The sequence below is a fragment of the Heterocephalus glaber genome, unplaced genomic scaffold (genome assembly GCF_053883595.1).
Source record: "Heterocephalus glaber isolate CG9 unplaced genomic scaffold, H.glaber_assembly_v1.0 deba00001532, whole genome shotgun sequence".
NCBI lineage: Eukaryota > Metazoa > Chordata > Mammalia > Rodentia > Bathyergidae > Heterocephalus > Heterocephalus glaber.
In genome coordinates this window covers 3,393,844-3,418,758 of record NW_028258330.1, presented here as the reverse complement: position 1 = coordinate 3,418,758, position 24,915 = coordinate 3,393,844, and the positions used below count along the sequence as shown (strand labels likewise).

The 24,915-nt window shown below is 39.5% G+C and overlaps 1 protein-coding gene across 16 annotated transcripts in view; it reads right to left on the bottom strand.

Moving 5' to 3' along the window:
* Ralgapa2 (Ral GTPase activating protein catalytic subunit alpha 2) overlaps window positions 1-24,915 on the bottom strand; it is a 364,983-nt gene that overhangs the window by 193,437 nt on the left and 146,631 nt on the right. For all 16 annotated transcript variants that reach the window (XR_015442045.1, XR_015442048.1, XR_015442046.1 and 13 more), the window contains 4 exons: window positions 9,299-9,427; window positions 4,576-4,704; window positions 3,760-3,818; window positions 746-854 (listed from right to left, as the gene is read on the bottom strand). Coding sequence is in view for 8 of the 16 variants with exons in the window: in XM_087189021.1 (XP_087045147.1) it covers window positions 746-854; window positions 3,760-3,818; window positions 4,576-4,704; window positions 9,299-9,427 (426 nt within the window). In the remaining 8 variants the exon portion in view is untranslated. The remainder of the gene's footprint in view (window positions 1-745; window positions 855-3,759; window positions 3,819-4,575; window positions 4,705-9,298; window positions 9,428-24,915) is intronic.

The window sequence follows — 24,915 nt, the reverse complement described above, 5'->3', positions numbered from 1 at the left end:
AGAACCTCCTCTAAGCCTTCTGCACAGTACCTGGCTGAGACGGGCACTCACTGGTTCTGGGGTGTAATGGCAATGCTGATCATCACTCCCATTCTAAGAGGAAAAAGGACAGGGTTGGGGCTCTAGTTTAGGAAGCAGCCTAACTGCACGACTAGAAGTTCAATCATGGCTTTACTGTCATTTGATCTGCCTTGTGTGCTGTGGACTTGATACCTGATTTTTCCAGGCCCCGATTTCCTGTGATGAAGAACTTGGACTGTAACAGCTACCTTGTAGAGTTGTCATAAAGATTCACAAAGTATTTGGAGAGTTCATCGTTATTCTGCCCTCGTGAGAGTGCCCCATAAACAGTAGCTTCTCCTCTCTATACCAAAGCAAGAAAAGGCATCCTGAAAATGTCTGGTGGACACACCTTTTTCCAGGCCTGCTGAAGAGGCCAGGGCTTGAAATTCCACTTTCTTGTCACCCCTGCCAACAGGAAGCAGATGTCCTCTTTGCCACAGGAGCTGCCCAGCCTCCATAGGAACCCTATTTGGCCACTGGGCTTGGTGTGGGGACACTATCTGTAACCACAGTTACCAGTGGGGAGGCAGCCACGCTGGCCTTTGCTGGGACTCCCACAGCACACTGGCCAGGGCTCTCAGGAAGAAAGTCTTGAATCACCAACTCTCTGTAATTTGCGGGCCAAAAAGGTGGGGCTAATTCCACCCAAAACTGGATATAACAGAATGTCAAGTGGCAATACCTTTAGTGTCACACCGACCACATTGATGGCCTCCTTCACCTGGGGGTGCCAGGTGCGCTGCATAAGCTCCTCGCAGATCCACACCCCCAGGGAGCAAATGGCAATGCACCTTTTTAAAAAGAAGGAAAACTCTCATGAGACAATATGTTTTCTTGACATTTTCAGATAACAAAATGTTTTACATCTGTTTATTCCAAGTAACATAAATTATAGCTAATTAACAGGATGTCTTCTTCAGAGAAAAGGATAAGGGACTTTCAATAGTCCAGTTTTCAGGAAAAACAGGAACACCAACAATGATTAGTATGGATAATATTATGAAATAGCTAAATCAATATCAGATAAAGTGGTCTCTAAGATAAAAATGTCATCCTTAGAAATACAGAGGGTCACTAGACAAAAATAAAAGATTTGATTCAGATACAGAATAATTCTCAACTTATATACTAGTAACGTAACCTCAAACTGTATGTATTTAACAGAAATATAAGGAGAAATAGATGAAATGCACCATAATAAGGGGAGATTTTAACAAAGCTCTACTCAGTGAATGATCAAGTTGAAAAAAATCAGAAAAGATACAAAAGATACAAGATAACTGAAGCTTCTGACTTAAAGAATTTAATAGAACGGATTCATCTAGAACACTATGCCCAACAAATAAACAATAATGTGTTCATTTACATGTTATTAAAAATATACAGAACAGGGCAGGGGATGTAGCTCAGTGGTGCTGTGCCTGCCTGCCAAGTGCAAGGTCCTGAGTTCGATGGTACCAAAATAAAACAAACACATGCATGCGCAGGCAGATGCAGGCAGACACACACAAACACACACACACACACACACACACACACACACACGCAGAGAACAGCTACAAAAACTGACTAGACAGATTATATACCGGGCCCTGAAGAAAATCTCAACAATTTCAAACATAATTATCAGACAACATTTTGATCCATAATGCAATTAAGATAGCAGTAACAAAAAGTATGTAGGAAAAAAAAGTATGTAGAAATAGCCATATGCTTGAAAATAGAAATATATATCTAAATAATTCATAATTTAAGAAGCAATCTTAATAATAAAAAGTAAAAAAAAGCTGGAAGGGAAAATATTAAATATTAAAATTTTTAAAATTCAGATAAAGTAGCACCTAGTCTTAAATGTTTATATTTGTAAAGGGGAGAGGGTAAAAATTAATACACTAAGTACTGAGGAAAGGAATAACAGGAAGTAGAAGAATAAAAAAGAACTGAAAGCAGGAAATAAAAACAGAATAAAAAGGTTGAACACAAACATAAGACAAAAATATTTTTTGCAGGGGAGGAGTGCTGGGGATTGAACCCAGGGCCTCGCACATACCAGCCTAATTTTGAAAAAAACAGTAAAATTGTCAAACGTTTGGCAAGACTAGTTTTTAAAAATCAGGGAACACATCAAAAGTGTCAGAGATTAGAGCTGGGGATTTAGCTCAGTGTTTTTGCCACCTGTTGGACAAGCACAAGGACCCGAGCTCGATCCCCGGTACCAAAAAAACCAAGTCTCAGAGATTAAAAACTATAGATATCAGTAACTACAGATATAACTATACAAGTCAGAAGTAAAAAAACAAAGACTAATAGAAACAACTTGCAGCCAGTGTATTTCAAAACAAATAAAATGGAAAGGTTTCTAGAAAATTTTAGTTTATCAAAACTGCCAGAGAGGAAGAAGGGAGGGGGGAGAAAGAGAGAGAGAGGGATTATACTTTTCCCAAAACCATTGCAGAAGATGTCAGTGGCTAACCTTCTCACAAAGAAAAAACTAGACCTATGAGGTTTTATCATCAAAGTCTATTAAAGACACAAGAATATTAAGTAATTTTTCACAAACTATTCCTGACTAAAGAGAATAAAACAGTTGTCTACTCATTTTGTGAGACTCTGTAACTTAGAACCAAACCTGCTAAAAGCAGGATGGGGAAGGAAATTACAGGCCATGAAGAGAAACCTAACTTTCCTGAACAAAGTATGAGCCAAACCAGATCCAGTTCTGTGTTCATGTTAATCAAGTTGAGTTTGTCCCAAGGCACCAGTCTAGTTTAACATAGCAAACTGATAATGAGCTTCTGGCTTCTGGCAATGGCAGACTAGGAAACCTGGACTAAGCCACCCACTGCATATAACTGAGGAGGTGAGGTGAAATATACAATTGAAAGAAGCTTAGAATCATCAAGTTAAGAGGCCAGCAGGGACCAGGGGACTGCTGTCTTAGGAGGGAGTTACCCAGGAGTGAGAACTGGGCTCCCATGCCTGCCCCTGCAGGGCTGGAACCTGGGCATTCCCAGCCCTGGCTTCAGCTAGAAAAAGAGGCAGTGCTTCCTTCTTATTGTGCACTTGGCCCAGAGAACCACCAGGAGACTGCGAGTGACCTGCATGCTTGCAGAAGCAGCTACAATGCTTCAGATACTGCCCAGTGTCTCCTGGCAAGAGTCACCACCAGTTGAGATCACAACACTACACATATCCCTCTTTTATGAATTGTGAGGTTATTCTTCCATTCTCCTTCTTATTGAAAATATCAGGGAATATATGTATGTATTTGTTAGCTTGCTTTTTTCTTAAATGAAAGATAGCATACTATAATCTTCTGCACCTTACAATTTTCAATTATTAACCATAACTTTTAAAATAATCAAGCAGCCTGGTATGGTATTGCACACCTGTAATCCCAGAACCTGGCAGGCTGAGGCAGGAAGACTGGCATGAGTTCAAGGCCAGCCCTGGGCTACATAGTGAGTTCAAGGCCAGTCTGAACTGCAGAGTAAGACCCTGTCTCAAAAATCCAAAAATAAATAGATAAATAAGCAAGCAGGCAAAGCATTTTCCTGACAGAATTCCTACTGTGCATATGCTTTACTGCTTAAGACTGAAGTGAAGGACAAAGTGTTTTCTTTAAATATTAACTTTTTACACATAAAAATGTCTCTTAAAAATTCTGAAAGAGTTTACCTCTTGTCCAACATTTACCTTGCACATTCATTTGGTTCCTCTGTGGCATTCTTCAGTAAAATATTTATGAGGTAATGCTAAAAACACAAAATGAAGTAAATCAAAAACTTTGTTAAAAAAACCAACTTTGTTTTTATGTTATGGTTGGTTTCCCATATGGCTGACCATACTCCGTGCAGCCAAGAGCTACCAGAGGTCCAGGGTGCTTGAGAGCTCTGTGGGTTGGGGCTAGGGCAGAGGCAGGAGTGTTTCTGGGTAGCAATGAAAGCAAGGAGACCTCCAGATAGTAAAATCTCCCTTTACTTTTACACTAATTGGATTATACATTATACATTGAATTATATATTCTAATCATTAAATTGACTGACGGTGGGATTTATTTTTGTTTGCCTCAAAAGTCAGTTGAGAAGAGAATAAGTACTTTTATTCTCCAAGAAATAATTTGGAATTCCAAATTATTAACAGTATTTAATCAGGCCAACAGAATTGTGTACTTAGCTTATTTCAATTATTTCTTATAAATTCACTTGACATATTAATGCAGCATAACTCAGCTAATGAAATTATTACAAAAGATGATTCACTACATGATTTGGATCCCTAGGCATGATAAACAGATCTAATAAAAACACTTAGGAATAAAGCTACCAAGTCTAACTGCAGGGTGCTCTGAATGCGTTTATAGCCCCTCGAACAGACTTCTGAAAATATCTACCAAAACACTGAAAAGATACAGCAAAATTTCAAGGATGAGTAGATCAATGTACAACAATGGAAGATATAGCTGGAGCTATAAAATACTAAACTGGAGATGTGGTCAAGCGCGTTACATACCTTGACATCTTCGGTTCCAGTGACGACCTCACTCACTTCTGGTACAGACGGCAGTAATGGGATCTCCTGGTAGATATTTGGGAAGCAGACGAGGGACCCAAGGATGGTGAGAGCTTCAGAACGAGGCGCCTGCAAACAAAGGGTGGGAAGCACACAGCTTTCATTCTGAGAAGCAATGACACATTTTACTTCTTTGTGGTTTTAAGAGGGAATCTGGATAATTATTTTATTGTTATTAGAAATATCATACTATATGCCTACTTATTTTCCTGATGAATATTTAAAAAGCAAATTTCCAAGGAATGGGAAATATTGCTACACTTAGACGTGTAATACAGTGAAAACTAGTCTGTAGAGTCATTGAGAATTAGAAAGGCACATGACTGAGTCCTGACTGTTTTACTGTTAGTGTTCTTAATGAAGCAGGGTAAATGAGACCAGCTTCTGCTGTGAAGAACAATTAAGGAAAATTCATAAGGAAGTGGTTTGGAGGTAGCCATCACCGAGAAGACACGGTCTACCAAATTTCCTATGTCTCACCAGGAATAACTTTATAAAATAACATAGACTGGGTGTCTAAGTCACTGTATCTAGTAAGATACTAGTCACTTATTTGTCCACTACTGGAATTGGGTATATATTAAAGGAGGCAGATCACTAGATTTCAATTCAATCTACCAGCTATGTGTAGCCAAGAATGGGGGCAGGCATAGTATTTCAAAGGTACATCACCCAACCACTGCCCGTCTGCCCATCTGTCCATCTACCCTATTTTTTTAATAATGACAATGGCAGCTAAGACTTCAGATCTTATTCTGTGCCAGGCACTGTTGCAAGTGCTGCACAAGCATTCCACATAGAGTCCCCTCAAAAGCCCAATGAAGTTGACATTATTATCATCTGCATTTTCCATGAAAAAGCTGAGGCTCAGAGAAATTGAGTAGGTTGTCAAAGTCATCTAGCCTGTAGGCAATGGACCCTAAATTTGAACTGTGGCCATCTAAGTGCAGGCCCACAGGGGGCTTATAGTATGAAATGAAAGAGAACTTCCCTCCTTAGGAGAGATGGTAGCAGGGCATTTACGGTGGGGCAGGAAATTTATTTGCAAATGTTAAGTTTACACATCTGCCTCCTCTAGGGTAGGGACCCTATAAAACTCATTCAGGCCAGGTCCTGGCACACAGTGGTCCATGGTGAGTGCTTCTGAAGAGACTTTGCTTTGTCTCTGCTCACCAGCTGCTGCTCCTTCTGTACCAGATGAGCCTGGAAGACATTCTTTTGGCACTGATACTTTTCCCTACTTGGCCTTGAACTATTATGTAGTGTGGGAGCCTAGTATGCAGCATGGAATTTTTGTTGAATTCAGCTTGACAACTAAATGCAAAGCATCAGGCCTTAGAGAATATTTACAGATTCATTCAAAAATGTCATAAATCTAGACAATTTTTCCTTTAATCATTGGATTTATGGCTGGCCCTAGTTTACAGGCAAGCCTGCAACTCATCATTGTTGCATTTTTACTATGTGTAAGTTCCATGTTAATGTACACACCACAGTTCACTTGTTCCATTGTTCATGGACATTTAGATTGGCTCTAGCTTCTGTCTGTGACAAACTTTGTTGCTGTGCACAAGCCTGTCCCCATTATTTCTGGGACCTAAGCATACATCCTGCACCTTGCCTCAGTAGGACAGACTGCAGGGCAGGGCACTTCATACTCTTAACTTGATTTATCTGAAAACTCTGCTGAGCAGGGGAGCCCCAACCAAAAGCCTCTCAACAGCTCCCCTGTGATTTAAAATCTCACAAAAAAGTGATTCAAAAAGCTGCTGTTCCTTTCTGAAACTCTTACAATCACATTCTCATTCATATTTTGTTTCTGAAAAACATTTTAGACTATTTATTTTTTTGTTGATTCTTTTTCCAAGCTATCTTGAGGTATAACTGATAGATAAAACTGTACATATTTAAGGTGTACAATATGATGCTTTGATATACATACACATTGTAAAATGATAATTATAAGCTAATTAACATAGCCATCACCTCACATAACTGTCCTTTCTGTGGGGGAAATATTTTAAATATACTTTCTTAGCAAATCTCAAGCTTAGAATACAATGTTATTAACTACAGTCATGTTATATATTAGGTCTCTAGAACTTAATTCACCCTGTATAACCGATACCCTGTACCCTTGGACCAGTATCACCACACCCCTGGTGACCACCAACCTCCTCTCTGAATCTGAGTTTGACTTTTTTAGATTTCATATACAAGTGAGATTACGCACTTTTGTCTGTCTTTCTGAGCCTGGCTCATTTTACTTAGTATAATGGCCTCCAGACTCATCCATGCTGTTGAAAATGACAAGATTTCCTTCTTTGTTCTAGGCTGAATAATGTTCCACTGTGTATATATACATCTTCTTTATCCATTCATCCGGAGATGCACACTTAAGTTGTTTCCACAATTTGGCCTTTCAGAATAATGTTGCAATGAACAGAAGAATGCAGATATTTGAGATCCTAGTTGCATTTTCTTAGGATATATTCAGAATTGGAATTGCTGGATCATACCATAGTTCTATTTTTAATTTTTTGAGGAACTTTGTTATTAATTAGATCTAAAATGTCCCTCAAAATTCTTGTGTATTTGAAAAGTGACTGGACTGTGGGTGCACTATATATTTGTGAGTGGATTCATACATTGTTGGGTTCTTAGCTGAATGAGGTGGTAGGAGGTGGGGTCAGATTAGAGGTGGGTGGCATGGGACGTGACCTGGAAGGGTGTGTACTTGTTGCTGACTCCTCCCTTGCTCTGTTTTACAGACTCCCAAGAGTGAAACAGCTTTCCTCCTCCACACCCTCCACCACGCCATTTCTACCTTGGAGCCAGCTGACCATGGACTAAAACCTTGAGCCAAAATAATCCTCTTCTTCTTTAAGTTGTAGGCATCAGGTGTTTGGTCCCAACAACAAAAAAGTAGCTAAGACAAACATTCCCATTAGTTTTCAGAATGGTTGTACCAATTTACACCTTCTCATCAGCAGTGTACAAGGTCTCCCTTTCCTCCATCTCTTTAATACTTGTTTCTTTTGTCTTTTTGATGACAGTCATTCTAACAGTTGTGAGATGGTTACCTCATTGTGGTTTTAATTAGCATTTCCCTGATGACCACTGATCTTGAGCATTTTTTTCATATACCTGTTAGCCAACTGCATGTCTGGGTGGCTATTTTAAATAGCTCATCCAGCCAAAAGATACATCTGCACAGAGAATGATCACCATGGACAGGTATATCATATATCTCCCTATAGCATTTTTACAGAAAATTCTCCTAGCAATTAGTAAAAGCATTTTTCAGTAAAGAAGTGTGATTTTCCCGCCAGGATCTTGTAAGTTTTTTCAATGTTGATTTAAGTGGTTAAAAATAAACTTGAGGGCCAGGGATTTAGCTAGGTGGTTCCACCGCCTGCCTTGCAAGAGCAAGGTCCTGAGTTCGATCCCCAGTACCAAAAAAACCACAAAAAAACAAACATTGAAGGTTCTTTGAGATTATCCTAAAATCTTTTTCAGAAATAATATTCATAATGAAGTATGAAAAGTTGTCAAATTCAGAATTTTTCTTATTTTTTCTTCCCTCCTTTTCCCTTATCTCTTTACCATTTTCTTGCCTGTTAATTTATACTAATAAGATACAGTTAGAGCACAAAAAGATCATCATGAAATATCAGATATACAGAATATTTAAAATATTTAAAACCTACAGCTTGGAGTTTGAATTTACCTTGCACAGAAAAAAATAAGTGGAGAGAAAAGATAAATATGTATTAAACAAAATTTGGGATGTTGGCTTCTCACACTGACTTCAATGCAAATTCCTGGCAAATAGGAAAGCTCATTTTATTTATACCATTTGAAAGGGAAAAATGAATGAATGGATATCTGCCATCCAGAGCACAAATGGGAAGAAAGATCCTTTTATTTTAAAAGCAGAAAAGTATTCTCTCAAAAGGTATTAAGATATTGTGAAATAGTGGCAGTAAATGCAGAGATAGAAAATAAATTCCTTTTGTAACCCTTAATGCACATTTAGCCCATTTGCTTCTAATTTTTCAGTCAAGACTTTTGCCAGTGCTTTCTTGCAGATTTATAAGAAATATATATTCATTTCTGGTTAAAATTTTAGTGTTCTAACATTTTAAGAAAATATTTTTTGGCTGAGGATAAAGCTAAGTGGTAGAGCATATATTTAACATGCTGAGTCAAAGGGTTTGATCCACAGCACTACAAAAATAAATAATAAACAAAATACTTTCTATAAGATAGTAACCAAGACTTAATTTTTTAAAAGTATCTAACTGCTAATTTACACTTAAAATTCTCTTTTTACTTCAGATGTTTACGTCCATACCACCATTTACTAGACAATGCTAATAAGATTCTAAGAGACAAGCCCTGCCTCTGACAGTGCAAATGTGCTGAGATATTAGTGAGGATATGATTTCTCACACTTTGGCCTTTTGATGAAACGCCTTTCCAATACCAGTGTGTCATCTTATCCTACAATTTCACACATCAGCTGCCAGGGTATCTACCCTGAGAGCCCAGTTTCACATTGCACTAATGAGTCGACACCTGTTAAGAGTGGAGAAATCTGAACCTTGTTAGCGATCTGGAGGCCTCCTGGGAGCTCGGATCTGAGCATTGTCATACTCACCACCAACATGTCTGTGCCGAGGACCCTGGCTGAGGCTGTGATGAAGTCCCCTACCAGCATGGAGAAGCCAGGCAGACCCAGGGAGAAGAATCGGGGTGGGCAGTGTCTTATGATTGTATTCAAGATATCCTACAAGAGAAGAGAAGTATGCATGATTGAAAACTTTAGGACAAAATTCAAAAGTACTTTGTGTATACATAGGACCATTGTATAATATATCTATGAGGATGCAGAGGAGAGACATTTTTCAGTGACAAGGTACCAGGAAGTGGATTACTACAGTAGTTATTGCACCCATCTTACAGGGAACAGGAGGTAGATACAGAAATAAAACCTTCAAACACCTATCACTACAATAAAGAATAGGTTCTGTCTTTAGGTTTTGATTTTTAAAAGTTAAAGCAAGTTGTTAAATTTAAAAAAACCTTAAAGTAAGCAAAGGGATGGAAATGTCATTCTTCAGGTAATTTTAGGCACTATGATAGAGAATATGGAATGATAAGGATATACTGTGATCAGGGATACACTAAGGCCAGGGGTCAGTGCGAATTTGAGAACATGTATGATCCCAAGTCCGAGTACAAAGTGCCCAGTAGCCTTTTGTGTGGGATGCAGCACTAAGAGCATCATCTGCTCAAATGCCTGTGGCCGAGTCTGTGAAGGCCTCTCACTGGTGGCCTGCTGGCCCCTCATCCCTGCCTGTAGCAGTCTGAATCCAGTCCTGGACAGCACTCACACTATCACTGACAAGCCACACCTCTGAGGACATGTGTGTGAATGATGTGCATGTGCGTGTGCATGCGTGTGTATGTATGCACAACTGCGATGAGGAAGTACACTGCAAACTTCATTTATGCAGTTTTTGGAAAGCACATCATTCAGCTACACTGAAGTACCACCATTTTGTGACTTGTAGTTATACAACCTAGAAATAGTTATCAATATATACTTAGGTAAAACACTAAATACAAAGACCTTTGGTTTCTTAGTTTTCAGGATCTGAAAAATCCTTCAAAATAATTCTGACTTAATTCTATTAAATTAGAGCAAAGTGGTAGCAACATGCTAAATTCTAACACATGAACTCAAATCCTCCATACTAAAAATAATCTCATTTAACTTACCTTCTTAAAACAGAATTTCTATGTGTTCATAAAATGTTTTTCTTTCTCTAGTACACTCAATGAATTTTGATAAACCACACTACATCCTTAGAACAACTACATCATGTTTAATTTACTAGAACTCACATATGGCAGTTTAGCAAGTCCTAATGTAAAGTTTTGGCATTTCAGCAGACTTTTTTTCTACACCCAAAATAAACAGATAGATAGACAGATACAGGGAGGAAAGAAAGGGAAGTCAACCTGAACCACGCTTCTTCCTAGTTAATGTTTAAACCTGCTTTAATCACGTCCTGCCATACACTTTAGGGCCCATATCAGCCAAGGCAAATATTCTAAGGGGCTGAGCAGATGGGTGCTGCAGCTTAAAAAGTGTGTGGTAAACTCGTGCTCTGGGAGTGGAACAAAAGATCCACCTTTTTCATAATTAAGCCTCTGATTAATGCCCTGGGCTCCTCACCACACACCTGTAATTACTCACAGAGGTACGCATTGTGCCGGGCCTTGTCTGGGAATATCAGGCATCAGGCTCTCCAGCGGCAGATGGAGGCACATTTCTGTTGACATATGCTGCAATGAAAGGGTTTGTGCAAACCTGGCGAGCAAGGTAGCAGAATGCCATGCATCTGAAGATTAATAATGCAAACAACCAGGATGTTAACTTTGTTATGTTTGTGTTAATTCCATCTGTTGAGATGAGGAACTAAAACTCTGAAGCCTATGGGTTTTAAAGATCTTTAGCACATACTTAAGTCAAATGAGCCATTTTTACCGCTGGAATTTCAAGATTTAATTTAAAAATGCTTTTCTAGGATAAGTTTATGGGAATTAGGAACCAAATCCTTTAATAAGCTAAAGGCAGAATTTACAGATGGAATCCATCTTGCTTCATAAAATCTGTAAGAGTAAAGGCATTGATCTGTGAGTGGGCATTCAGAAAAAATTACTAAGTTGCCACTGATGCTAAAGACAACAGACATGTGGAGCTGAATCACACAGCTCCCCAAGGCCCTGGACCTCGGCCAGTAGTCACTTCAACAGAACCTGTTTCCATGGGCAAGAAGATGGAAAAGAGAGGGCACAGCAACAGATGGCTGGCCAGCTCTCCTCTGCCACCCACGTGAGACAGTGCCCAGGAGAAGCAGGGACTATGCTGCAGTCACCAAAGACAGCACAGGGGTAGGGTAACGCGAGGGTTAAGGAGGGCGCCATCTGACCAGTCAGCCGAAAGACAACCGCGTGCCTGCTTGTTGTGTTCATCCGCACGGAAATGGAACCCAAAGAGTCTATCTTTGTGATAACACTGAACACGCAGGGACAACAGTGTGCTAGTCAAAGACAGCAGCTGCGTGTTCCCCAAAGAGTGAACCCAGAGAGCTCTGCACATTTGCAACTCCCAGCAGGACCCCTGGTGCACTTTCCCCTCCATACGCAGAGACCACAGTTGTAATTGGGATCTCTGGAAATATAAAACAAAAAGCCCGAGATTGTGAACCTTTCTCCAGGGTTTTATATGCACACACAACAGGGTGACCCCTCAGGCCCTTTGTTGCATCCACCCTCAAAGTGAACATCTTGCCTGACAGGTTTTTCTAAGTGATTCACTTGGTTTGAACTTAAGTAAAACTATTCTGGAAAATGAGTATCCTTGGTCATAAACAGAAAATACTCCTTGAACCAAACAATGACAATAAGCCAATGATACTAAGTTTTTGCTAAAAATGTCATCATCTGATGGTCTGGGGCTCTCTTGGTAAGAGGGTGGTTTGTAGTGTCACAGCACTGTCAGAAGTTCTGCTGGCAACTCCCACGCCTGGATAAATGTGTCAACAGGACAAGCTGAGACCAGAAGAGAGGCCGTCCGTCCTCGGAGGTTGTTGTCGCTCATTGCTGTCTCTGCTGTGAGCAATAGCGGAAATCACCCCTGAACTCACACTCAGCCAACAGAATTCCAGAACTAGCACCATGAGGCCTGGACCAAAGCCTTGTGTGGGAGACTTGGGAAAATCATGCTTTACCTCAAGCTTCACACTTTGCTTTCATAAAATGGGACAATCTTCCCTTAAAAAGTAGTTTCCAATGGGAAAGAAGATGTGGACAAATGCCTTTGCAAGCTGAAAAGGGCCATTCAGGAATAAACAGAATTGCAAGGAAAAGGGAAAAAAAATGTCGGAAAAGAGAAGGACTCTGAAACATTTTATTTTGTAGAATGCATAGGTTTAGCTTGTATGATTCAGTAAACTATTATTCTTCTGATTTACACAGTGTTTAAAAACATTTCAAAGGGGGCACAAACAAGCCTCTTGGATTACACATAATACTAAAAAGCTCTAGAAATCAGTGCCCTCAAACAACATCCTTACCAAAGCTTAATAGCAATTAGGCACAGGAGTATGAGCAATAGGGCAAATGAGGAAATGACTATTTGAGACTTTCTAGGTTTCATTCCTGTGAGAAATAGTAGAACTTACCCCAAACAAGTGAGTTTAGTAGCAACAATTAGTTCTTTTTCCACATTTTGAACAGACAAAACCATAAACTAAATAAATAAGCTCAATGGCAAATGGAGTTTAAACTAGGCATTATGTTTATTCTTTAAAAGTGACCAGGATAAAGCACAAAAACTCTCTTATGTGCTTTTTGTTCAAAGGAAATAATCCTGTAAAATGCTATAATGTGAGGAACAGGCCACCAAATTTGTGTTTTTCTCTTGTTTTGGTGAAGAGCCTGTGTCATGCTACCTATCAGGTGTGAAAAGCTAGGTTTTAAGATGGTAACTGCAAATTTGTGGCTTACCCAGAGATTCAGGTTTATGAGAAAGTGAATGGTGAGAACATCTGTCTCTTATCACTGATCTTGCAAAAAAATCAGGTAATTCAAACAGAGGCGTGTTGTTTCCTCCCCTCCAAAGCACAGTTCTATAAACACAAACTGCATTCGGCCCGGTAAATGAATCGCTTTAATTGAATGCTATGTACACAGTAACTGGAAAAACCATAAGTGATAAGAAAAACATATGGTGATGGCAACAGAAATTGGTTTCTTCGTTTTGCATAGTGCTGTTCTTTAGTTCTCTTATAATTGACCTTTAGAACGATAAATGTGTAAAATAATTTTGTTTATTATGGCTCCAAACCTTCCAACAATTACACAAAATGAAAATTTAAAAGGAAAGATTCATTCTGGAAGCATTTCCATTGTTTACATAATTGCACAGCTATAATTTAGTGCTTGTGTTGTTATGGAAAATAAAAAAAGGGGGCCATTACGGGCCATTTCAATTCAAAATATTGCACAGTAGTGTCAAAAATGGGGAAAAATGTTCACTTTAAAGCATTTTTAAATGGATTAACCTTATACATAAAAAATTTCAATATAGGATTCTATAAAATACAAATGTTCAAGAAGTAGCCATCCTTCAGACAGTATTAGAAATGTTGCAACTGTACTTTCACACCAATTACATATATATTATTCACTTAATATTTGCTCACAGCCAGCAGATGATGGCTGTAACACAATAGCCGGCCATCTGTCTCCCTCTCTTCCGCGGACACGTGCCTACTTCTCCTGAGCAAACAGATCTGCTTATTCCCCCCAAAATCACTCAGTCCCCCTGTGAGGCCAAGGAGAATCAAGAAATAAATGTGGGTATGCTGAACCATCCAGCCCTTCTTTCACTTCTTACTTTAAGGAAACCCAGACACTATGAGTTAGGTGACTTCACTATTTTTCAGGGAAGATGTCTATCCTCTCTAAGAAATTCTATTGGAAGGTCTTCTGTTTGGTAAAGTGGGAAATGCTGGGATTTGCTTATTCCAGTGATCTGGCTAATAAAAAGACAGGATTCATTCCGTATTTGGATAATTAATTATAATACTATTTGAATGCAAAGGAATACTTCAAACACTAACCCTGGATAAAACTTAAATTTTCTGTGACAATTAATAGCAGCCACAACCTGTGGTACCTTGAGGACATCTTTGTAAATATCAGTTACTGCCTTTCTGGCAAAGCTCAGAAATGGAGTGAAAAGAGGCTTAGTAACCAGAACAGACAGATCTGGGAGCATCAAATCCCAAGGCCCATCCTCTCCCTCCTGCTAGTTTGTGTCTGCCCCTTTAACTGTGTGCAAGGGTATCCTTTACACACTACAAGCTGCTACCTGGCCCCTAGTGACAAAAAGTAAGGCCTTTGACATTATGGCCCTTAACAATAAAAAAAAGCACTGCAGAACATGATACCAGTATCACACTTTCAGAAAAGTCACTGGGAATAAAAAGATAGCAGGACAAAGCTGTAAACTGCTTCCATGATCCAGCCAAATAATATGTGGCATATACTATACGTTATTTTTTAAATGGCCACATGTGGTGCAATCTGTTCAGGAAAAAAGCAGAAATTTTTTACCAGTCCTGGACAAAATGTGACTTCTCCAAATATAATGACATTACCGAGGCTTGGAGAAATGGTCCAGGACAGGGTAATTGGGTTCCGAGGCTGAGAAGCAAAGCTGTCTGGGCTTCTCACCGTAGGAACTGCGTGAACAAGACACTGCACTTCCAGGACAGGGCAGGCAAAGGGGAAAGGCTGTCCTAACTGCTTCTCTTTTTTTGTTATTTGGGACAGCTTCACTGAGATATAATTCATATATAATAAAATCCACCCTGTAGAGTGTACAAAATTGCTTTCAGTATAGTCACAGAATTGTGCAATCATCACCACTATTTAATTTGAGAACATTTTCATTATCCCAAAATGAAATGCTATATCCATTAATAGCCACTCTCCATTTTCATCTTACCCAGTACCTAGCAACCACTGATTACTTTCTATCTCTATGAATTTGCCTACCCTGGACATTTCAAAATATCAAATCACATTGGTGGTACTTTTTATCTGACTTCTTTCACTTAACACAACGTTCTCAAGGTTCATCCATGTTGTGGCATGTAGCACTGCTTCATTATCACTGGGTAATATTCCACTGTGTCGATATTCCATATTGTTATCTTTTCATCAATTGATGGACACTGAAGTTGTTTCTACCTCTTGGTGATTATGAATGGTGTTGCTATCAAAATTTGTGCACAAATTTTCATCTGAATATCTTCTCAGTTCTTTCGGTGATAGATCTACCAGTGGAAATGTTGGTTCTACCACCTAAATGTTTGTGAGAACTGTCAAACATTTTTCCACAGCAGCTCTATCATTTTATTTTTTTCTCTAGGAAAGTACATGGGTTCCCATTTCTTTATCTCCTTGTCAACATTATTTTCCTTTTTAAAAAATGATGATACTCATCCTAATAATAAGCATTTCTTGTGGTTTTTAATTTATGACTGTTGAACATCTTTTCATGTTTCTTTTCTGAAGAAATGTAAATATATTAAAAGTCTTTCACTCATTTCATATTTTGCCTATTTATCTTTATGTTCCTGAATTCTGAGGCCTCTTTCCATATTCTTTTTATTTATCAGATACTTGATTTGTAAATATTTTCTACCATTTTGTGGGTTGACTTTTCATTTGCTTGACGCCCTTTGAAGAACAAAAGATTTTAATTTTGAAGAGCAATTTATCTACTTTTTTCTTTTGTTGCTTACGTTTCAGGTGTCATTATCGAAGAATTTATCATCAAATCCAAGATCACAAAGATTTCTTCCTTCCTTTTCTTCTGAGAGTTTCATCATTTTAGATCTTGCAGTTAGGTCTTTGATCCATTTGGAGTTAAATTCTGTATACAGGGTGAATTAAGGGTTTCATTTTATTCCTTTGCATATAGATATCTAATTGTCCCAGGAACACTTGAGACTTCTTTTTCCATTGAATCATCTTCATACCTTTGTCAAGAATTGGTTGACTACAGATATATGGGTTCATTTCTAGACTCTATTCTATTTTATTGATCTATGCATTTCCCATTTTACTAATAGCACACTGTTTTGAATACTGTAGTGTTGTATAAGGTATTAAAATAAAAAAAATGAGTTCTGCTTGTTCTTACTTTTCAAGATTATTTCAGCTCTTCAGAATTCCCTGTGATTCCATATGAATTTTAGAATCAGCTTTTCCTTTCTGTAAAAAAAAAAAAGGAGGGGCACTTGGATTTTGATAGGGATTGTATTAAATCTGTAGATCAGTTTTGGGGGTACTGTCAGCATTAAGTCTTTTGAACCAGGAATATAGGGTACTTTGCCATTTACTTAGGTACTTTTGAATTTCCTATAGCAACATTTGAATTTGTAGTGAATACATCTTGCACCTGCTTGAATAAATTTATTCTGAAGTATTTCATTCTTTTTGATACTATTATAAATAAATTTTTATCAATTTCATTTTCAAATTGTACATTGCTGGTGTACAGAAATACAGTTAATTTTTATATATTGATCTTGTATACTGCAACCTTACAGAGTTCATTAGTTCTAATAATTTGTGAGTGTGTTTAGTGTGTGTGTGTGTATTCTTAGGACTCCAAATATATGATCAAATCATTTATGAATATAAATAAATTATTTTCTTTCCAGGCTGCATGTATATTATTTAATTTTCTTATCTACCTACCCTGGTTAGAATCTACAAGACAGTATAGAACTGCAGAATAGAAGGGATGAAAACAGACAACCTTGTCTTGTTCTTGATCTTAGGGAGAGTGTGGATGTTGGAAATGGAAATTCCTGTTACATCTTCCATGAACAAAGTCAGAGGTTATGATCAGCACCTAAACCCAGGGAAAACTTTTATTCAGAATATTTTGAGGGAGTGGCAAATTAATGCTTTCGAGAAGAATGCAGAGAGTGCTGTGAGAGTCTCCCGGAAAGAACACCTTCACCATGAATCAAGTCACTCTCTTAGCTCCAAATCTTTGGTCACATGAACAAAGCACAAGGCTCCTGATCCCGGACCCACATAGCATCCTGCTTGCAGCCAAGATCATGGATGCTGCTGTCCTTCATGTCGTGTCCCACACTGGGCATTGCACAGCCCACTGGGAGGCTGGTGGGTTGAAGGTCAGCCCAGAAGGGATTAGGGCATACTTATCATTCCATAAGATGAGAAAAGCCATTGGAGGGCCACAGACGCAAGTGACTTCCCAGCTACATCAATGGCACCTTGAAGACACGTGGCCTGGCCAGGCAATGAGTATCCCAGTGCTGACCCTTATACACTTCCAGTCCACAACATTGTAGTATGTACAACAGGCTGCCTTAATGTGGCTAATGCAGATGGTTGAGGGGAGTTGTTAAATCTGCAAAATCAGACTCTGGCAAATGAGGGCCGCAACAGGTTGTTGCTGCAAGTGTTAACAGCAGAAGTGACTTGGCCATGTCAGATACCACACATGGGACATGGATACAGCAGTGCCAAGGGGCACACCTGTGTAGAAGGTGCTTATGCATTGCCAAAGAAGCTACTGATGCCTGGGGGCAAGGGAGGGAGGGAGAGGGACATTAAAGTTGGCTTCTGCTGAGGTACTCGGCTGTGTGTTTCAGAAGAGGTCAACCTGCCTCGAGTCTCTCTAGGCCTCTCCCGCACCTCCATCCTGTGCAGCTTTTACAGTGTTCTCCAACAGAGGCAAAAGCAGTCAGTCCCTGCCAGCACAGAGAGGAGGATGGTTCTACATGCACTTCTGGTACATCATTATGCAAGTACTATCCTTAAGACAGGAACTACCAAAGGAAGTAGAATACATACATGCATAATTAATACAGGTGCCAGTGAAGCAGGCAGCTATCCTATTCTCAGCTTTCTTGCTCATCCTTGCTCAGAAATGCACTAGTTGGAAATATATTCTTAGAAAACTAAAAAGAAAATCTCGGATGAAACCACAGGTTTCCCACAGTTGAGTCCAGTCTAGTGTCATGGCTCCAAGGGTGCAGGAAAGATTTAGTCAACAATGCCAATGACAGTAAGCAAAAACACCGCATCCTAATGTGGAGTTCAAGTGGCCTCCAGCACAGAGCAGTGTTGCCCCAGAATGGAGCAGAGACTTAGGGAAAACACATCCTCAGTAAACTTGGATAATAAAGTATTTAACTTGTTTTCCTGAGCGCACAAAAACTTAGAAAAGGATGCAAGAGATCATCACGCAAATCTTTTCCTATTATAGGCAGAGAGGAGATGGGTGAAGGCCAGACACTGTGTTAGTGGCCAGGAACAGACATAAAGCTGAGCCTGCTCTTGTTTCACGGCACACTAGGGTCAGTGTGGCACCACAGTCCCTCCACACATGGAGCCCCTCCAGACACAGAGTCCCTCCACACTGACAGAGTAAATCCCCATTCAGGAACCTTACTCAGCTTTTACTCTGTTTTTTCATCCCATTGCTTTGCCTATAAAACACTTAGATGTGTAAATAATGCTTCTGAAAGTAATACTTTCAAGTGAAGTCAATAAGTCCGTAAGATTAAATTCTACCTATTCTCAAGGAAATATTATTATATATGGGAACTGGCCCATAAAATGCTATCCTCAAGAGAAAAAGCATTCCTCTTAGAAAAGTGTTGGGAGAAACTGCATGTGTGTGGGGTGTGACTTCCAAAAGGAAGCCAAGGTTCCTGCTTTTCCTGAATTGAACACTCCAGGACACACAGCAGTTGTAGGTTTTATACTTGATCAACTATGGCCTTGGCTTTGCTAAAGTACTTAAGGCTCTTCCCATGCTATTAAACTACATACCCTCTCATTTGCTAACATCAGGAAGCCTGGCTCTCTGGTCTGCTGGGAGTGAGGCTGCTGTGTAGTACTGGGTCTTAGGGAGCTGTTTCCCAGCCTACACTTGGAAGTATACTAAGGAAAAAACAGCTTTTGTTGCAGCTTTTCCATGTCCTCTGGTGTTCTTACATCAAAAAAGAAATAAGCTTTGGAATTTGATTACTGTTTTTTCATTCTAGAATAACACAAAATGCATGCTCCATAGTTTGTTTTCCCATAAACAAAATCATTCCATCTGCACATAGCAGCAAAACTGAAGCTCTTAACACATCTCTGTGTTCTGTAGAAATATCAGGACAACCCACATCACTGAGTTACAGGAGCCTGCAGACCCTTACCAGCGAAGGGTGGGGCTGGGTGAACAACAAAGAGCAGTCACAACAGGTGACAATTTCCTTTATGAGTGGGCAACAGAATTATAGCCTTTTTAAAAAAAATTTAATTTGTGCTTGACAAAGAAGTCTCAAGAATGGCTGAAATTTGAGAAAAGAATCCAACTTTACCACCTTGTTTATTAAGAAAGGTCAGGGCAGATCTACTAAGAAAGCAAAGCCCACAAACCTGGCGCCTCATGACCCTGCCCCCTGAAGACTGACCACTCCTTCAAGAAAATCTCATCCCAGCAAGGACAGACCACCTATTGGATCATCAAACTCCAATGACTTAACAAATAGCTCACTGCTTCACATTCTAGGAATACTGTAGCTTTTGGCCTCTAAATTACAGATAATGAAATTCATTTGGGAAGCTTCAGATATTTTCTTTCTTCAAACGAAAGTGCTTTAAGGCAGATGTTGGCAGAAATAAAGAAGGAGGAAGAAGAGGGCTTTAAAGATAAGATTCCAGTGACAGATACCCCTAATTTGCCATCTGACCCTGGATACATGCTTTACCTTCTGAACAGCAATTTCACCATCTTCAAAATGGGAATGAAGGTCCAACACACACAGTCTGATCAACAAACACAAGGAATGTTCATAATTTTAAAATGTATTACAGTAAAAGACACACTGCCACTAAATCCTTGAAAAGTCCTCCCCATCACCTCAAACATACTTATCCCATCATTCTTGCCACTTTCTGAAGCAGAAGTGCACTTCTGTGAGTATCTTTTGTTACACTGTCATGGCTGCCTCAATGCTCTGAATCCATTTAAAATGTTTACCTCTAACTGTCATTTTGACTTTGAGAAAGAACCAGACATCACATGGTGTCAAATCTGGTGAATAAGGTGCATGAGGACACAGTGTCATGTTTTTACTTGACAGAAACTGCTGTAAATGCTTTGAATCAATTCAGGACATCAAGGAAGCCAAAAAAAAGACACTAATGAAAGAACACTTCCAGACTTGATTCAGAAAGTGGCAAGAATCATGGGATAAGTTTGTTTAATGAGAGAGAGAATATTTTGAGGGAGATTAATGGCAATGTGTCTTTTACTGTAATAATTTTTTATTTTTATTTAAACATTCACCATAATATTTTTTAAATCACATCCTTGTACCTTACAAGGCTCTTACAAAAAGGCAAATTTCAAAGATCACACATTATTCCTTTCCTAAATTATAAACTTATAATCAATGATCTTATTAAAATTTTAAAGTTTCAAGATTACCTGAAAATAAGTTGATTTAAAATCCACTTATCTGAAAAAAAGTCTCAGTTGGGCAAGGTACTACACATCTATAATCCCAGCCCTCTGGGAGGCTAAGGCAGGAAGATAACAAGTTCTAGCTCAGCCTTAGCAACTTAGATACTGTCTAAACAATTTTTTTAAAAGGGCTAGAGGTGTAACTCAGTGCATGTTCAATCCCCAGTACTAGGTGAAAAAAAGTCTGAAATGAAAGCCAAATCATCCTGATAATTTCACACAAAATATTTTAGTAAGTTGGCAAATTTCTCAAGAGGCAACAGGGTTGAGGTACCATGCTTGCTGCTGTGAAGGTCTGGGACAGAAGGAAGCATGGCCCTGCCTTCCAGCAATGACCTCTCAGGGACAGGGGACAACCAGCCATAGCTCAGCGAGGCTAGTTCAAGAGCACAGGGACAGTCAGCATGCCATGGGGACCAGGAAAGGAAGCCGCTAAGTGATAATGGTGCTGGGTCTTGGCAAATAAGACCACCTGAACATGTTCACTATGACCCTCGCCCCAGAGAAGATGGTAGGTATTTTACTGTTATGTCTTACTAATAAAAGGATCACAAGATTCTGTTCAAAATTCTCTGGCCCACAAATACCTACTCGAGAATATTTTTTCCATGGGAGAACAAAAGGGAAACAGTTGTTTATTATTTCTTTAGAAAACAATGTTCTCTCTAACATGTGTTCCAGTAAGTGGCATTAATAGCCAAACAATCTGCAATTACAGCACTACCACTTATTGTTGTGAATTAAAAAGAAACCAACCAACAAAAAGAGATTATTCCAAATAAGGAGAGCACTTTCTCACAGACATGAAACCTGCAATTTAAAATGGTTTTCTTGATGTTATTTCCTTATATCCAAACCTATCCTTTATGGATTATAAACCACAATCATGACTTAAAATCTCTTATCTTCAACAATCACTCCTTTCCAAGTGGGAGTTAAAGCATCCTACCTTCCCCCAGGACAACTTTAGGCCTTGAAACACCTCTGAAAGCAAGGTCTCCAGCTCTTGGTGCCTCTCTGCCTAGAGAAAACTATGAATTTTCTTAATATCTTCATAGAATTCTAAATGAGGAAAGACAAATCTTGCAGTTCAACAAGCCATATGCCAAGCACTGGGAACCCCTTACGTAGAGGACGCACCAGTGCCCACTGAGGCCCAACTGTCCTCGCCCTCCCTAGGCCACAGAGAACTGCTGGGAAGCATCTCTCGGACCAAGCAGCTTGAACCAGGAAATATCACAGGGCACTGACTTGGGCTGCACACACAGATAATCAGTCACCTGCCCTGTCTGAACAAAACCACACCTGGAAATGTGTGTGGGGGGGGGCCCTGCAACCCCTGTTAGTCCTGGCTCTGGAGGTGAAGTAGCCCAATCTCTCTCTACTGCACTGCCTCAGATATGTAGAGAAAGCAAAGGTCCATGTCAGTATGCCACTAGCTCTCCTTTGGGCAAGCTGCTCTCTCCGTCCTTCCTCCTCCCAGCTTCCTGGAGTGCCTAGGTGGGACTGCACTCAAGCCCTCGCCGCCTGGCTCAGGGCACTTCCTCTCACTGATTTTGCCACTGTAGGTCACTAACACTCTGCAGATTGTGCTTCCAGAAAAAAAACACCTCCATCTCGGATCACTTTCCTGTTAAAGCACAATTAATCAGATTGCTCCATGTTTTACTTCCTAAATTGATTTTTTTTTCAAATAAATTCAGAATTTAACAAGTTGAACCATATGAATTATACCACCCCTTGAAAAAGTAAAATATTGACAATTTTCATATAATCCAACCTAAAATATTTACTATTCTTCCCTTAATCTCCCTGGCAAAATCTTCCCATGCTTTAATTTCCTTGAATTAAGAGCACTGGTCTTTCTCATAGCTGGCTTTTGTCACTGAGCTTGGGCTACTCAGCTCTTTCTTGGCCTTCTGTCTGGGCTCTTGTGGAGCAGGCTGAAGTTCTGGGTCACAAACCCTTCATGGGTGTTGTGTGCTGTGGGACATCTAACAAGACCCCCAGCCTCTCCACACTAGAAGCCAGCGCACCCCTCCCCTCCATTCCAACAACAAACGACATTTATAGACACTGTCCAGTGTTTCCTGGGGGGAACCCTCATCACTGCTTAAGGCTCATGAAAGCTGAATCACTCCTACAGTGGAGACGTGAGTTGTATCTCCTTTGGTCAACCATTCTTCACCTGCAGCTCGATGTGCATTTGAAACAGCTAGCCTCAGAGGGAAGACTTTCTTCTTGCATTTTCTATTAATCAACACATTTACTGAGGAACTACTCTGTCTGAGAAATGTGTTTCTACTAACAAAGGCTCTGACTTGGGCCTTGGGAGAGGCCACAATAGAACCTCCTCCTTCCAAACAGATCTCGAGGCCAAAGAGTATGTTCTCTCCTGAAAAACCCCTCACACCCTGGATCACATGGTAACGTTTAGGAAAAGCAACCTTTCAGTTCCCACCTATACTGAGTTGCTATCATATTGGATATTTTATGCTTCCCTTTATTTCATGTAGCATGTCTTATTGAACATATGGAAGATTTTTGATTAAATATACCTAATTTGTATTCTTTACTAACAGCACTTATTTGAAAGAAATTCTTTATGACTTTAACTCCAACAAGGGAAATTGAACAGAACTCTAGTTTCTGGCCTCTCAAGTAGACGCCTTCCAAGCACCAGGCTCCTGCACTATCCTCTTACACATTTAAAGGTGTGAAACAAGTTCACTGAACACGTGTTAAACCTCATAACCAAAACATCTGCCATCTGCTACCTTCTACATATTTCTACTTTCCTTGTTGAGGGGAGGATGGGCTGGATTGGCAGCTTAATGAAAATAATTACTGGTTTTACATCTGAAAAAGAAAAGAAAAACCTCCAGTTTATCACTGTGGTGTGATCATACATCTGAAGTCTCCATTGTCACTGATAGCTGAACGAAGTTATAAAGAGACTGTCTCTGACATAACTTGACTAATACATGGCTTCTACGTTCCTAAAAAAATGACTGGAAACACTCAGAAATCACCAGATATTCCTTGATGGTGTTAACCTTAATGATATGATAGCTTCTTGTTATTAGTAATACATGTCAGCAGAGGGATAACATATATTTTTTTTACCTTTGCAAATACTATTCTTTCATCAAGCCTAAGTTAAAAGTTTCATTTAGTGATGCAGAAAATACTTAGTCAATAAAATCTCAATTTGAATAAAACAAATTTAAACTGATAAAACTGTATTTTTAGAAAACTAAAAGAGTTTGTCTTTAACTGTCAAATTACTTTGGAAAATACTAACAAACATGGGCTAACAAAAACATCAAACTCCAGAGACCTTTAGAAATTCTATTTTAATAACTCTAAATAAATTTACAGTTTACACATCAACTGTTTGAATTTCAACAGGGTTAGAAAATATGTTCTCTTAACCAGACAGAAAATGTCCCTGGAAATCTTTCCCACACATTTTGAATTCCTAACAGGCAAGAATTCCTTGGGGACACCTCTTGGCACATCTGCCAATGCACCCGCTTGCCTGCCTGGTGCTATGATGTCCAACATAGGGCAGGCAGGGTCTCAGGCAGAAGTCACTCTGCACAGTTGCTTCTGGGCTACTGTGCCCACCCTCCTTCTGTTTTTCAGCCTATCTTCTTGCCCGTTTGAACTGACGTGGCTTCTGGAGATAAGGCCAACGGTACCAGGAGCTTCCACCCGATTCTCAGCCCTTTCCACTCAGCACTGTGTGTACCTGCTTTGAAGAGTTCACATGCATATACAAATACACATGCACAAAATATGTGTACACATATATATGAATACCCACATGTACAAATACGTGCACACCTAAATATATTTGTACACGCACATACCCCAAACCTATCTATGCCTTACTTCTTGTCAGCCCTCACTCACTTGCCTAAGGACTATTATCACAACTGCTTTCTGTTCTTGTGGTCATCCTCTCACAATTATACTCTACTCATACAATCATTATGGCTTAAGCATCTTAAGATGCTTTGTGGCCATGCCCAGAACGTTTAAAGCTCCCCATTACCCATGGCATGAAGAGACCCTGAGTCAAGGTTCTACAGTGCTGTTTAGGTTCAGGTTCACATAGT